General features: G+C 31.7%; 2 protein-coding genes across 2 annotated transcripts in view; both read right to left on the bottom strand.

Moving 5' to 3' along the window:
• Nucleotides 1-4,727: 4,727 nt before the first annotated feature.
• Nucleotides 4,728-6,852, bottom strand: LOC131074411 (CBL-interacting serine/threonine-protein kinase 15-like). Its single transcript, XM_058011039.2, has 2 exons — nt 6,018-6,852; nt 4,728-5,188 (listed from the first exon to the last, which is right to left on the bottom strand). Exons 1-2 carry the CDS (start codon nt 6,850-6,852, stop codon nt 4,728-4,730), a joined length of 1,296 nt encoding a protein of 431 aa, XP_057867022.2.
• A 2,206-nt stretch (nt 6,853-9,058) lies between these two features.
• The window catches only part of LOC131074412 (CBL-interacting serine/threonine-protein kinase 15-like), a 57,098-nt gene continuing 52,525 nt past the window's right edge, over nt 9,059-13,631 (bottom strand). The window contains exon 3 of the mRNA XM_058011040.2: nt 9,059-9,196. Coding sequence (XP_057867023.2) covers nt 9,059-9,196 — 138 coding nt within the window. The remainder of the gene's footprint in view (nt 9,197-13,631) is intronic.

Here is a 13,631-nt window from a genome sequence, read left to right as displayed (position 1 = left end):
GATAGGCAATTTAGGATGAATCCTTTACCTGATCAAGAGGAAGAGAAGATTGTTAGTCCAAATGGCATGTTTCTTGTTGGTAAGGAGTTTTTAGACATCCTAAAACAAGAAGGGACCCAAGGTTTTTCTTTAGTTTTGCACCCAAGGGATGAACCTAAACTGGGAAATGGTGCAAAGAAGGAGATTCCTAGTGAAGTACAAATCATGATGGATAGATACAAGGGTGTTGTGGCCAAAGACATGCCTGATAACTTGCCTCCAATCAGAGATATCAGTCATCAAATTTATCTAATCCCTGGTGTAACCTTGCCTAACAAAGCTTCCTACAAAATGACTCCTAGTTAGAATGAAGAGATAGCAAGATAAGTGCAAGAATTTCTAGATAAGGGGTTTATTAGGAAGAGTTTGAGCCCATGTGTTGTACCTACTATGTTGAAACAAAAAGAAGATGGAACATGGAGAATGTGCACTGATTCTAGGGCAGTCAACAAGATCACAATTAGCAACCAGTTTCCTATGCCTAGGATTAAAGACCTAATGGACTATTTTGGGGGATCATGCTATTTTTCAATGATTGATCTTAAATCAAGCTATCATGAGATTAGAATCATACCTAGTGATGAGTGGAAAACAACCTTTAAGACAAATGTGGGCTTATATAAGTGAATGGTGATGCCATTTGAGCTCACAAATGCACCTAGTACCTTTATGCACCTCATGAATGAGGTATTGGTTGAATTTATTGGAAAATTTGTTATTATTTATCTTTATGACATCTTGGTGTTTAACATGTCCAAAGAAGAAAATTTGAAGCATTTGGATCAGGTTTTGAGAAAGCTTCATGAGGAAAAATTGGTAATCAATCTAGAGAAGTGTGAATTCATGAAAACTGAATTGATGTATCTAGGATTTGTTGTTTCTAATGGATGTTTGAAAATGGATCCTTCAAAGGTTGAAGCTATTATAAAAAGGCCTACACCTAGGATAGTAGGTGATGTTACGATCTTTTATGGATTGTCTTCTTTTTATAGATAATTCATCAAAGGTTTTAGTCATGTTTGTGTTCCTATTTTTGACACTATAAAAAGAGGAGTCAAATGCACATTTGAATGGATAGAGAAGGCATTGCAAAGATTTGAGATTTTGAAGAGGAAGGTTGTAGAACTTCCCACCTTGAGACTCCCTAACTTTGATAAACTTTTTATAGTTGAATGTCATGCAAGCAAGTAGGCAATAGATGTAGTCCTTAGTCAAGAAAGACATCCGGTGGCATTATTTTCAGAGAAGTTGAATGAGGCTAAGAAAAGGTATTAAACCTATGATTTGGAGATCTATGCAAAGGTCCAAGCACTCAAAAAGTGGCACCATTACCTTCTTCTAAAGCAGTTCATTGTTTATACTGATAACCATGCATTGAGTTTTCTTAATGGACAGGAGAAGTTGAATCAAAGGCACATAAAGTGGGTTGAACAACTCCAACCTTCCACCTTCACCATTAAACATAAGAAGGGTGTGTCTAACAAGGTTGTAGATGCTTTGAGTAGAATAACCCTCACTATTCAAGAAATTCAATTGCAAAGCATTGGTGTTGATTCTCTTAAAGTCATGCACAAGGAAGATAAATATTTTAAAGATTCATATGAAGTATGTACTAAGTTTTGTGACTCTTTTCATGTTGAGTTTCTTGATTTCATGTTGTAGGCTGGATTTCACTTCAAGGGGAATCAACTATGCATTCCTCAATGATCTATTAGGGAGAATATCATTAGGGAAAAGCACAATGGAAGCCTTGGAGGTCATTTTAGTTTGGATAAGACCTTTGAGTAGGTATCAAGGTTTTACTTTTGGCCTAAGATGCAAGAATAAGTAAGAAGAATAAGTAAGTAAGAAGACCCTTTGCAGGGACAAACCAATCAAGTTGTATACAACACCAAACCCGTTGCACCATCTTCTCACTTCTACATTCTCTTTATTTCTCATCTTGATGATGGATCACAGAGTGTGATCTAGAATGTTGATGAAAAAACTAATACACAATCTAATCTAAAAACACTCAAGATTAATAAACGCTTCATATGAAAGTCAATTAGTCAATCTTACAGGATAGTTCTCTTAAGAAGGATATTTATTAGTTTTATGGAAATTTATTTAAAAATTTAATTTTTCAAATGATGTTTTCATTTTATGTTAAATATAATTTTATTTATAAATGTTATATAATTTGTGAAAGATTATTTTCCTTAAATTTAATTTAAAATTAAATTCAAATTTTAGTGATGGTAAATGTTGAAAATAAAATGGGTCCTTGAATTTTGGATGGATAGAAAGGTCCTCAAATCCTAAAGATGATATGGCTTCAATTATGTTTTTATATTAATATCTATTAAGATAGGAAAAATATTTGTTTTCAGAGAATTTGATGTTTAAGTTCTCACCCAATCTTTTACCATTGAATTAAGGAATATATTAACAATTAATTTACCTAATTTTTAATAAGCTTTCTAAAATTGTAAATTTTAAACAAATATTGAAAATTTATAGCCTTTAATGAAAATTTAATGAATGTTGACTATAGTTTGACAACTAAATTATGATATCTAATTGATTCTCAATAATATATTAAAAATATATAACATTCTCTCATTTATTAAAATCTTTTCAAAAATGTAAATTTTTATTTCAATAAATCAAAAAATTGTAATCTATAAAGAAATTTTATGAAAAATAATAAGATAACTATAAATTTTTAAAAACTTATCTTAAAATTATCTTGTTGTTTCTAAACTTCTATCTATCACATTCCTGAAAACTTAAAAAAATAAAAAAAATGCATCGCAATGGTTTGAAAGTTATGATGGAAACCAAAATCTTGGCCCCAATCATAGCTCTCATATCACTTGCTATGATATTTGTTTGAAATAAGTGCAAAAAAATTTAGAAACATATCAAATGATAACATATGTACTCAACAAGATATGATATGATAATATGGGAGAGAGTCTTCACTATTATTTCTTTAATTAATTATGTAGGGACATACCTCATCATCTTAACTAATACAAATTGATGTATTAAACAAATTATACTTAAAATTATCTATAATATATAAGATTAGTAATATCAAACTAGAATCGTAATAAAGGTACATTTAGGAATGTGATTAGATGAAAATATAATATAAATTATAGGGTTTTAAATGCATAAAAGAGTTCTTTATTTAATTTGATTTTTATTTTATCTATTAGGTTAGACTCAAATGTATTTATTACATTATATTGTAAATTTTGATTATACCACTTATAAAATTAAGGTAAATATTTGATAGTTAATTGTTTGACTACTTTACAACCAATTTTAATACATGGTTTCTTTTACATTAATTATTACTACCTTAGGTTCTTTAATGACTTACATATCATATTAAAATCAAATATTGTACTACATTATGTAATTCAATTGTTTAAATTATCTTTAAAATATCATTTATCACTATATTTTTAGTTTTCATGTATGAAGTATGGTCCTATAATTGATATCACATTTGGGGAGAAATTTTTAATCTACATTCTTGGTTGTGTACATAGATTGTCTTCATCTATTTGAAATACATTTTTTAATCTTGTCATGTGTAATTTACAAAATAGTTTTTTCAATAAGAAATATATGAGATGATGATATGCATAAGCTATACATTAACTAATCAGTAAATTCATATAATTGTTTCCTTAATTATCATTTTGTGACATTTAAAGTCTTCTTCCTACTCCTTGGAAAGGAAAAATCTAGAAGAGCCACCCACTCTTGTTATATTTATCCCTTAATTGCTTACAAATCTAACCATGACTATTTTAATATAGTTTAAGTAATAAACATCCTTAACCTGGGTCTTTATTTATCTTTTATGATTCTAGGATATATGACCAAGTCTGTTATATGTTCGTTACACATTGTAGAAACAAGAGACTTGACCCAGGGATATGAAGAGAGTTAGAATAATTCCAAATTGCAGTATATTATGATCCTTAAAGGTGTAATGCTAATGTGACGTCAAAGTAGGCTCAAAAGTAGAATGAGTGAAACAAGAGGTGAAAAAATACTCATAAGATTATGAAAACAATATAATATTATAGTTCTAGAAAGAAAAAAATATAGAATAGAATTTGTAAAATTATTTTTTAATATCTACATGAGGTGAAAAAAAACTGATAAGATTATGAAAAAAGTATAATATTATATTTCTAGGAAGAAAAAAATTATAAAATAGAACTTATAAAATTATTTTTTAATATCGAAGGACATGTCATTTAAACAATGTAAACATGTTATAATAATAACCAATATCAAAGATATGACTGGGGGCATATCACAACCAGATTATGATTCACCTTTTGAGGAGCTAAGTACTCTACATCTCTTGTTTGAATTACTCTTTACTACATCACAACAAAATTATGATTCACCTTTTGAGGAGCTAAGTCCTCTACATATCTTGTTTGAATTACTCTTTATTTTTGATTTATCAATATTGACTTATTTACATTAATTTAGGTTTGTAATTTATTTTTTATATATTAAAATAGTTAAACAAAGTGGAAAATAGAATTCATGCTCTTGTTTAATACATTAAATTAATAAAAAAATTACTCAAAACTTAAAATTTGTACCATCTTTTTATTTAGAGCCAGCAAAACGTTTCTATAGAAATAAACTAAGTGGCATTTTCAATTTTATTTAAATTTTAATTTATTCAATGGTGAATTTTGTACATCATCACCTTTAGGTGTAAAAATATTTTCTTTAATCATAGGCTTTAGTTCTTGATCATAAAAATGAGGATATTCTAATGAATCTCCGCTTTTTCTACTCAGCTCTATTTTGAACAACGATGGTCCTACTTCATATATCATGACTTTAATCTCCATATTCCTTTTCTTATCAACTTCCTTTCTCTTTATATTCATTGTACAATGTGTCTTTGTGGTTGTCAATTTCCACTCCTTCCCAATCTTCCCAAGTTTTTTAACAATACTAATTATAGGTTCATTTGATGTGAAACTCAAAATTGAATTTTCCCTTTCTTCATCATCCCCAATAATCAAAGGTGATATATCAAAACTTGAACTGATTATCTCAAATGCATTAGAACACTTGTGTTTAAATTTTCCATTAAAATTTTCAATCGAATTTTCTGAAACAAATCATACAATTATATATTAGTACATATTTATGAAAAAATTAATTTTCAAAAAGGAAGATACTATGATAAAATAATACCAAATTTAGTTTTATTTTAAATACAACCATAAATTATTTTCTAATCCATAATTGTAAGAGTATAAATTTTAAATTTTAGGAAATATTCATATATTTACAATTTTTTTTTTTTAAAAATGTTACTAATAAAAAACTTAGCTAATCAAAACATTATGATTAACATATTAATTATTTAAATAAATACCTAAATTTTCATATAAATAAGACATTAATTATCATATAAATTTTAAATATACATTACAATTATAATACACTAAAAATCTTCATTTTTCAAAGAAAAAAAAAAAAAAAAAAGAGAAAAAAGAAAAAACTGATAAAAACTTATGTTTGAAATCAACAAGAACTTAATTCAAACCCTTGAGAAGACTTTAAACCTAATTTGAAATCCATCCCAGAACCTGTAAATCTAGCATAGTATCTAAATAAACTCAATTCTTTGAGAAGGAGACTAAATGTTCTAAGTTTAAATAATATGTTTTGGTTTTCGGAATTTATAATGTAAAATTTTAAATAAGTTGACTAAAAATCATTTGCATTTGCACACATAAATCATCTAAATCATGCTCATTTCTCCAACAGAATCAACCTATTAGAAGCCAAAATTAATTAATCTCCATTAAGCAACACACCTTAAACTTTGATTTGATTACACCATTGATTTGAAATCACATTCACTTCTCCAATAAAATTCATATTATCACCATTCAAAATGAATCACTGAACAAATCAAAACTTAAATTTACCTGTGTTTTCATTAACAGCTTGAAAGTTCTTTCGAAACCAGCAATGCTCCATAATCTGACGTGTGCTAAACCGTGTTTTAGGGTTAGGATCCAAAACTTTAGCCAGCAGCTCTTGCACTTTTTCAGAAAGAAACCACGGCATATCAAATCTCAAATCCCTCTTCTGGAAACTAAGGCGCCTGAAGAACCCCCCATCATTTTTATTATCAAAGGGATAACGCCCCTCAAGAAAAAGATACAAAATAACCCCACACATCCGAACATCAGCTTTGGCGCCGTCATAGCCAAAAACAGAGGTATAAACCTCAGGTGCAATATATTGCGGCGTCCCACACATTCCATGCAACTTCCCGCCCTCTTTCTTTAGCATACTCAGCCCAAAATCAGCCACCTTCAGATTCCCGTCTCCGTCAACCAACAGATTCTCCAGCTTTAGGTCGCGGTGGAAAACCCCGCGGCTGTGACAGAAATCCACTGCGCTGATCAATTGCTGTAAATATTTTCTGGCCTCTTCTTCTCCGAAACTTCCCACGCCCTCGAGTTTAGCGAAGAAGTCTCCGCCGCTTACGTACTCCATGATTAAGTATATTTTGGTTTTGGTGGCCATGACTTCGTATAATTGGACTATGTTGGGGTGGCGCAGAGATCTCATGTTGGAGATTTCTTTCTCTATTTGGCGGAGAGATTGTGTGAAAAGTTTCTTCTTGTCCAGGAGTTTTATGGCCACTGTGTCGCCTGTTTTTGTGTGGACTGCTCGGTATACTTTTCCCCATTCGCCCTCTCCTATCAGTTTCTCTATTTCGTATTTCCCCATCAGTATTTGTCCTCGTTCCATGGCCCCCTTCGTTTTGAATTGTTTGTCCTGAAGTTTGCATTGGAGATTCAGGTATTTATATCAATTTTTGGGGTGTCAATCTTTTTGGTTTGCCAAATCTTGGGAGGCACCTCATGAGGTGTGAAAATGGGATATTCTTAATAACGAGGACACAATGTTAATACACGATTTTTTAATACTAGATTAACCCAGGATTTCCATGATTTTCATTGACGAAATTTCAATGCTTTTGTATGGGTTAGTTTGTTTGTTTTGTTATGAAATATGTTATGTTTTAGTTTTTCTGGAGGTCTTATTTTATTACTCCAAATAAAATAGAACCCTCACCACTTGTCTTCAACTTGATGCACAACTTTTTGCATGCAGCAATTTAAAAGATTTATATTCTTGGCGTTTAGTAAGAACATTTATTTTATAAGGATTATCTTCTACTATTATAAGATATCCACATATTTTACATATATTTTTGAAATATAAATATACTAGTTTTTTATTTTTTTAAATCTTAACTTTTAATTTATTAACAGCTATTTTAGATGTCAAAATGGGAGATGCTTAGTAACTAAATATACTTACTAATAAACATAAACAATGGTGGATCTATTTTACAATGACTATAAGAAGTAAAGTGTAATAGTATAAGTGTTTTAATAAAAAAATCTTAACTTTTTCTTTAATTTTCACAAGTAGTTAATATTTTAGATATATAAAATAACTTCAAATTGAAAACACAAAAGAAAAATCAAACTAAACTTATGTGTCAACAAAATATTATCTTTTTCCTTGATGCGACTTATTAAAAGTATAATTATAGATATATGTACATATGTATTAGATCCTTAAATTTTTACTAATATATTATTTCATTTTTCAAATATATTTAACTAGTTGTCTAAGTAGAAATCACTATATTAACTCTTTAGGTGTTCATTTATTAACATTTTTAATTCATTAAACTACCATCTTATTATAAAGCAAGCAACTTTGATCAACTTTTTGCCTGCTTTATAATATTAGCCTTTATAAGGAATTGAAAGTTGTTAGATCACACACATTGAAATGGGAGATATTCCCAAATCTCTTGGAAGTTCAATTTCATATGCATTGTTGCCAAATTTATGAACCACCCGGAGAGGACCTATTTTATTCATGAGTAGTTTGGAGGGTTGGCCCTTGGGTAGTCTCTCTTTCCTTAGGTAGGCCATCACCAATTCCCCTACCTTGAACTGAACATCTCTCCTCTTAATATTTTCTCTGAGTTTCCACTTATTAGCACTTTGTTGAAGTGAAACATTAACTTGATCATCGATCTCCTTCATAGTGATGGAAAAGTCTTCTCCTTGCGCACTCCTTTTGTCCATGCCTCCAAGATCTCTAAATTCAAGTATCCCTATAGGATGTAATCCATACACAACTTCAAATTGACTCCTCCCTATACTCCTATTGGCTGAATCATTGTATGAATATTCAGCTTGTCCAATCACCAAGTCCCAACCTTGTCCATGCTTCTTGGTAGGGCATCTTAGGAGATTGCCAAGGGATCTATTAACCACCTCAGTTTCTCCATCAGTCTAAGGGTGGTATGCTGAAGAAAATGAGAGATTGATACCCAATTTCTTCGAGAGATTCCTCCAAAAATGACCCACAAACTTGGAGTCTCTATTAGTGACAATATTGAGAGGCAAACCATGTAGCCTTACAACCTCTTTGAAAAACAAACCTTCAATATGAGATGCATCATTTGTGCATTTACATGGTAGAAAATGAGCCATCTTACTGAACCTATCAAAAATTACAAAGACATTATCAAAACCCCTAGGAGTTTTGGGCAAACCAAGGACACAATCCATAGTAAAGCGTTCCCAAGGCCTAGTAGGAATTGGTAAAGGGTGATATAATCCAACATTAGTTTTTAACACCTTTTTCCCTTTGATAAATAGGATAATTCTCGACAATTCTTTTTACTTCTGCTTGCATCTTAGGCCAAAATTAAAACCTTGATACCTGCTCCAAGGTCTTATCAAAACCAAAATTACCTCCAAGACTCCCATTGTGCTTTTACCTAATGATATTCTTCGTCATATATCATTGAGGAATGCATAGTTGATGCCCCTTGAAGATAAATCCATCCTACAACATGAAATCAAGAAACTCAACACCACTACTTGTGCATGGATTTAAGAGAATCAACACCAATGTGTTGCAACTAAATTTCTTCCACAGTGAGGGCTCTTCTACTCAAAGCATCTTCAACCTTGTTAGACACACCCTTCTTATATTTGATGCTGAAGGTGTAAGGTTGGAGTTGTTCAACTCGCTTGATGTGCCTTTGATTCAACTTATCCTGTTCATTAAGAAAACTCAATGAATGGTTATTAGTATAAAAAATGAACTCCTTTGAAATAAGGTAATAGTGCCACTTTTTGAGTGCTTGCACCATTGCATAGAGCTCCAAATAATAGGTTTAATACCTTTGCATAGCCTCATTCAACTTCTCTGAAAATAATGCCACTGGATGTCCTTCTTCACTAAGGACTGCATCTATTACCTCCTTGCTTGCATTATTATAAAGTAAGCAACTTTGATCAACTTTGTAATAACTATCCAATTTATCTAGAAAGAATATTCTAGAAAAAATATTCTACACTAACACTAATTCTCCCTTTAAAATGAAATGATGAAGAGATCTTAATAGTTATTTTCAATTCTCTTGGTTCATTTCTAGCTATGTATAAGGTCACAAAAGACATGAATCTCCTAATTTTTCTAGATTTTATGTTTGTGTGGATATTGGAGAGCTATTACCAAACACAGTTGATCTTCACTTGATGTTGGTTGCCTAGGAATAGGTATCCCACTATGAGTCTTCCTCATTGGTTTGTTCTCATTCCCATAGAGGTGGACATTCTCCACCCTTGTGCGCATATTTCAAAGATAAGCTCCATACTTTTTTGGTGAATAGTCATGAAGGAAATGAACTAGGCTTCTTTGGTGTAAGTCTCACAAGAAGATCTAAGTGGTCTTCCCTAATGGCAAGACAATTTGTTGTGAGTCCTTCACTTCATGGTTTTCTTTGATTTTACGTAAATATTTCAGTCTTATTATTTTGGTTTCTATTGAGAAGTGAGGGGATCCTCCTTTAAGGCTAAAAATATATGTTCAAATCTTCACCTTTGGTTGAGAAAACTTAAATTAGTCCATGTAGATCAAACTTCATCGCAACGTTCTTTTGTTTAGTTTGGCTTCAAACCTTTTTGATAGTGCTGCTTGTTTCTCTTTTGTTATACAACTGTTTGTTTTGTTGGGGCATGCTTGTCTTAGCATAGTTCCTTAATGGTTCTTAGTTTCATGTTGCTATTGTTGTTTTTTGTTGCGCAAAATATTTTGGTCTACAAATGAGAATCCCAGATGACTCTATTGAGTCTATGTCCAGGGGATGAGCATGCGAAACTGAGACACTAGCGCAACACATTGTCCTCTTGTAGGAACAAAAGACAAAATTCGTATGAGAGAAATAAATTTGATAGAACTAAAACATGAATGATATAATAAAAAACTAAATCAATAGTACAAAATACAAAATACTTAAATAAAGTGAGAAAATATGAGGAAAGCTTACAATTGGTCGATGATTGAAGCCTCCTACAAAATGGTTTCCTTCCCATGACTATAAATTTGCACTCAAGAAAGAGAGAAAATGTTGGGGGTTGTGTCAGAGGTCTACCTTAGTTAGACCCCTATTAGGGTGTTTCCACCTCCACGAACAACCCAAATAGATAGATAGAACAAAAGATAAATAACTAGAATGATAAAATAATTAAATAGATAGGGGATGTGATAAATCCCTAGATCCTCAAAGAAAATATAGATAGAATGATAGAAAGATATTACCAAAGAGGCTTGAGAAATCCTAGAGATTTATAAAAGATTATTGTGAGAGCTTGAGAGAATTGTGGCAAACTAGAGACTATTGTAGCAAGCAAGAGAGAGAACAATAAATTTGTGAGAGCCAAGAGAACTAGGTAGATTTTATGGAGGAACTAGAGAGATTAAAAGAACAGAAAATATGGATTGAAAATAAGAGAATAGGAGGGAAAGAAGAGGCTGGAAAGCCATTTATACATTAAGATATTTTGGAATGAATGCACAACATGAGGACATCCATGCGATACGCTAGTGCCTAGACAAATCACACTAGAAAATGACAAGCGACAAGAGAAACATGTGGCTACCATGAAACTAAAGTGGAAGGGTAGTTGTTGAAAGGTGTCATGACCATCCTGAGGGGGAAAAAGATGATGCAAGGGCTGAAATGAGCCTACTGAAATGCTAGGGGAGTGGACACTAAAGTGGATACAAAATTATGAGTGAAATTATAAGGGGTATGCAATTATCAACTCTACATTTTGCCCCCACTTTAGCGAGCTTATGAATTGACATGAATGTGCACACTAAAGGAAATCTGATAAATATTAAATATCATCATGATGCCAAAAGCATATTGTAGAGGAAGAAGACAAATCTTTTTGCCAATGAAGCATGCCCCCAATCTGAAGACCTACAAAATAAATGCATTAGATAGAAACATCTACACAAGAAAAGGTTAGAAAGTGAAAATTCCCAAGAGGACGAGGCTAGATCATGATAAATATATAGATAGATAGATAAGAAGATGGATAGCAATCACACGAAATCACATAACAAGAAAAATAAAAGTTTTGAGTCAACAAAGTGAAAGAGACCTTGATGTAAAAGGTTGTCTCAATACTATGCATCGTCCCCAAAATACAAGAAACCACATATAGAGTAATTCTTAAAAGGAGAGAAGAATGCAAGGATCAATTGCTTCAAAGAAGAATGCACTCAAAGGTTAGAGAAGCAATCGATGTCGAAGAGATAGTACATGACCTATACACTAGCTTACTTTGTAGCTAATGGTTATGCAGATGATAATGGTTAAAAACATAGATCACATCCTAGCAAGTTGTGTTATTCTAGATGATCAAAGATAACCATAACTAACCTTGCTATGAGGGAAAGCCACTACCAAAAGATCAGTAGAACCAACCTTTATATTATGGAAATCTATTACTAATAAAGATAAGTAATACCAACCTTACTGTGAAGTAAATCCACTACTGATAGAGATAAATAGGTGCTCTCTAGGACCAACCTCGCTATGGAGGGAGGCCACTATAGATAAGATCAATTTTGACTACAACCATTCATTTTTAAAGATAAAAAATTTCTAGTTGCTGGCGTAGGAGGTTGAACCTTTGAAAATATCCTACACTTTCACATATCATGGTAGATATAGCAGTTCCTTAGGAAGTGAAGACCTAAGGAATTCAGAGCTTTGTATGCCCAAATAAGTGAGTGTTGTGGAGGGGAGCCAATGCTACCAAGTTCCTAGGATATCCGCTATGAGTAGGTGCAGTTGAGAGTAATCTCAAATTGTAATCCAACATATATTGTCCTTGCTAGCCTTAGAATTTGTTGTAGAATGCGCATGAGTGTCTTTTATCAGAGTCAAGAAACATCTTGCCTTTCATGCTTGTTAAAAGTGAATCATAAACAAAGGACATAACCAGCCTTACAAACATTAACAAAAATAATTTTTCAAAAGCAGTCATTATCAATTTTGGTTATCAAACCCAAACAATTGTCCAAACAAGTTTCAAAGAAAAGTCAAACCTGGTCAAATAGTTTCAAAGTATCCATCCCACACTTGAAAAGATTTTATAAATATAGCTTATCAAAACATGGGGTATCCTTTTTTCAAAACTAATGTCACTTAGGGTTAGATTTCGCATGATTCAAACTTTGGTCTTAGGACACATTGTGATTACCCTTCATTTTAGTCCATTTCATTGCAAGCATCCTCATTTTGGACTTAGGTTTAATATCATTTTCCTAAGTCTTCATTGCATTATTAGGTCTTAGCTTAGGTTGCATTTTGTATTTCCAAAATAATTGGTCCTCACATATCCATATCACATTGGTTTTATCATTGCATAGTCAAAACCCTAGGTCTTGTCTTAGGTTAATATTTTCAAACCTTTTCATTCATATGCTTGGTTCATATTATTTTGTCATATCATATAATATCCTTAGACAATATAATATATTGAGACCTTATCATATTTATATCATATCCTTGGGTCCTTATCATTATCATAGTCAACTTGCATAATAGTCTCAAAAATTGGTTTTGCCAAACTTCAAAAATCAAAACTTTATATTAAACCCTCAGTTGTTGTTAGAGAGGCTTGACCTTGTCCGAAAAAAATTGCCCTTTTGTCAATATCATTTTGTCAAACCTAGCTTAGTATCCAAGTGTATAGGTGAGACATTGTCCCTTTGTCATTTGTCCTCTTTTCCTTCTAAGGTATTGACTTTATATCAATTTCCCAAGGTTGCATCTTTTGGTGTTCAGTTCAAATTTTCACCAAATCTTGAAAAACAACAAAAACATTGGTTGCATTCTTTCCCTAGGTTACATCATCATTTTCTAATGTTTCACATAATTGCACTTAATTGTAATTTCAAAAATTCAAAAAAGATCAAAAACATAAATTGCACTATTTTCCTTTTAGGTTGCATTTGTTGATTCCATTGGTAGCACTGTAGAGTGACATGTCTATTGAAACAAGGTTGCAAGCTCTTACAATGTAACAAAGTTTGACATATCAACCGATGATTGGTTCAATTAATAACACAATGCAATCAAGTTTTAATTCAAGGCAATCACAATTCTATCCAACCCAACAACAAGGAAA

This window comes from Cryptomeria japonica, chromosome 3, assembly GCF_030272615.1.
Source record: "Cryptomeria japonica chromosome 3, Sugi_1.0, whole genome shotgun sequence".
NCBI lineage: Eukaryota > Viridiplantae > Streptophyta > Pinopsida > Cupressales > Cupressaceae > Cryptomeria > Cryptomeria japonica.
Note: the sequence above shows the minus strand (reverse complement) of the source record. Positions and strands in the feature narration are given on the sequence as shown.

What these genes read in the sequence shown, in the direction of transcription:
- LOC131074411 (XM_058011039.2), bottom strand. Translation starts at nt 6,852, where the DNA reads ATGGAACGAGGACAAATACTGATGGGGAAATACGAAATAGAGAAACTG. An exon ending in AGCTGTTAATGAAAACACAG is followed by an intron (nt 5,189 to 6,017) that starts GTAAATTTAAGT and finishes GATTTGTTTCAG; the next exon opens with AAAATTCGATTGAAAATTTT.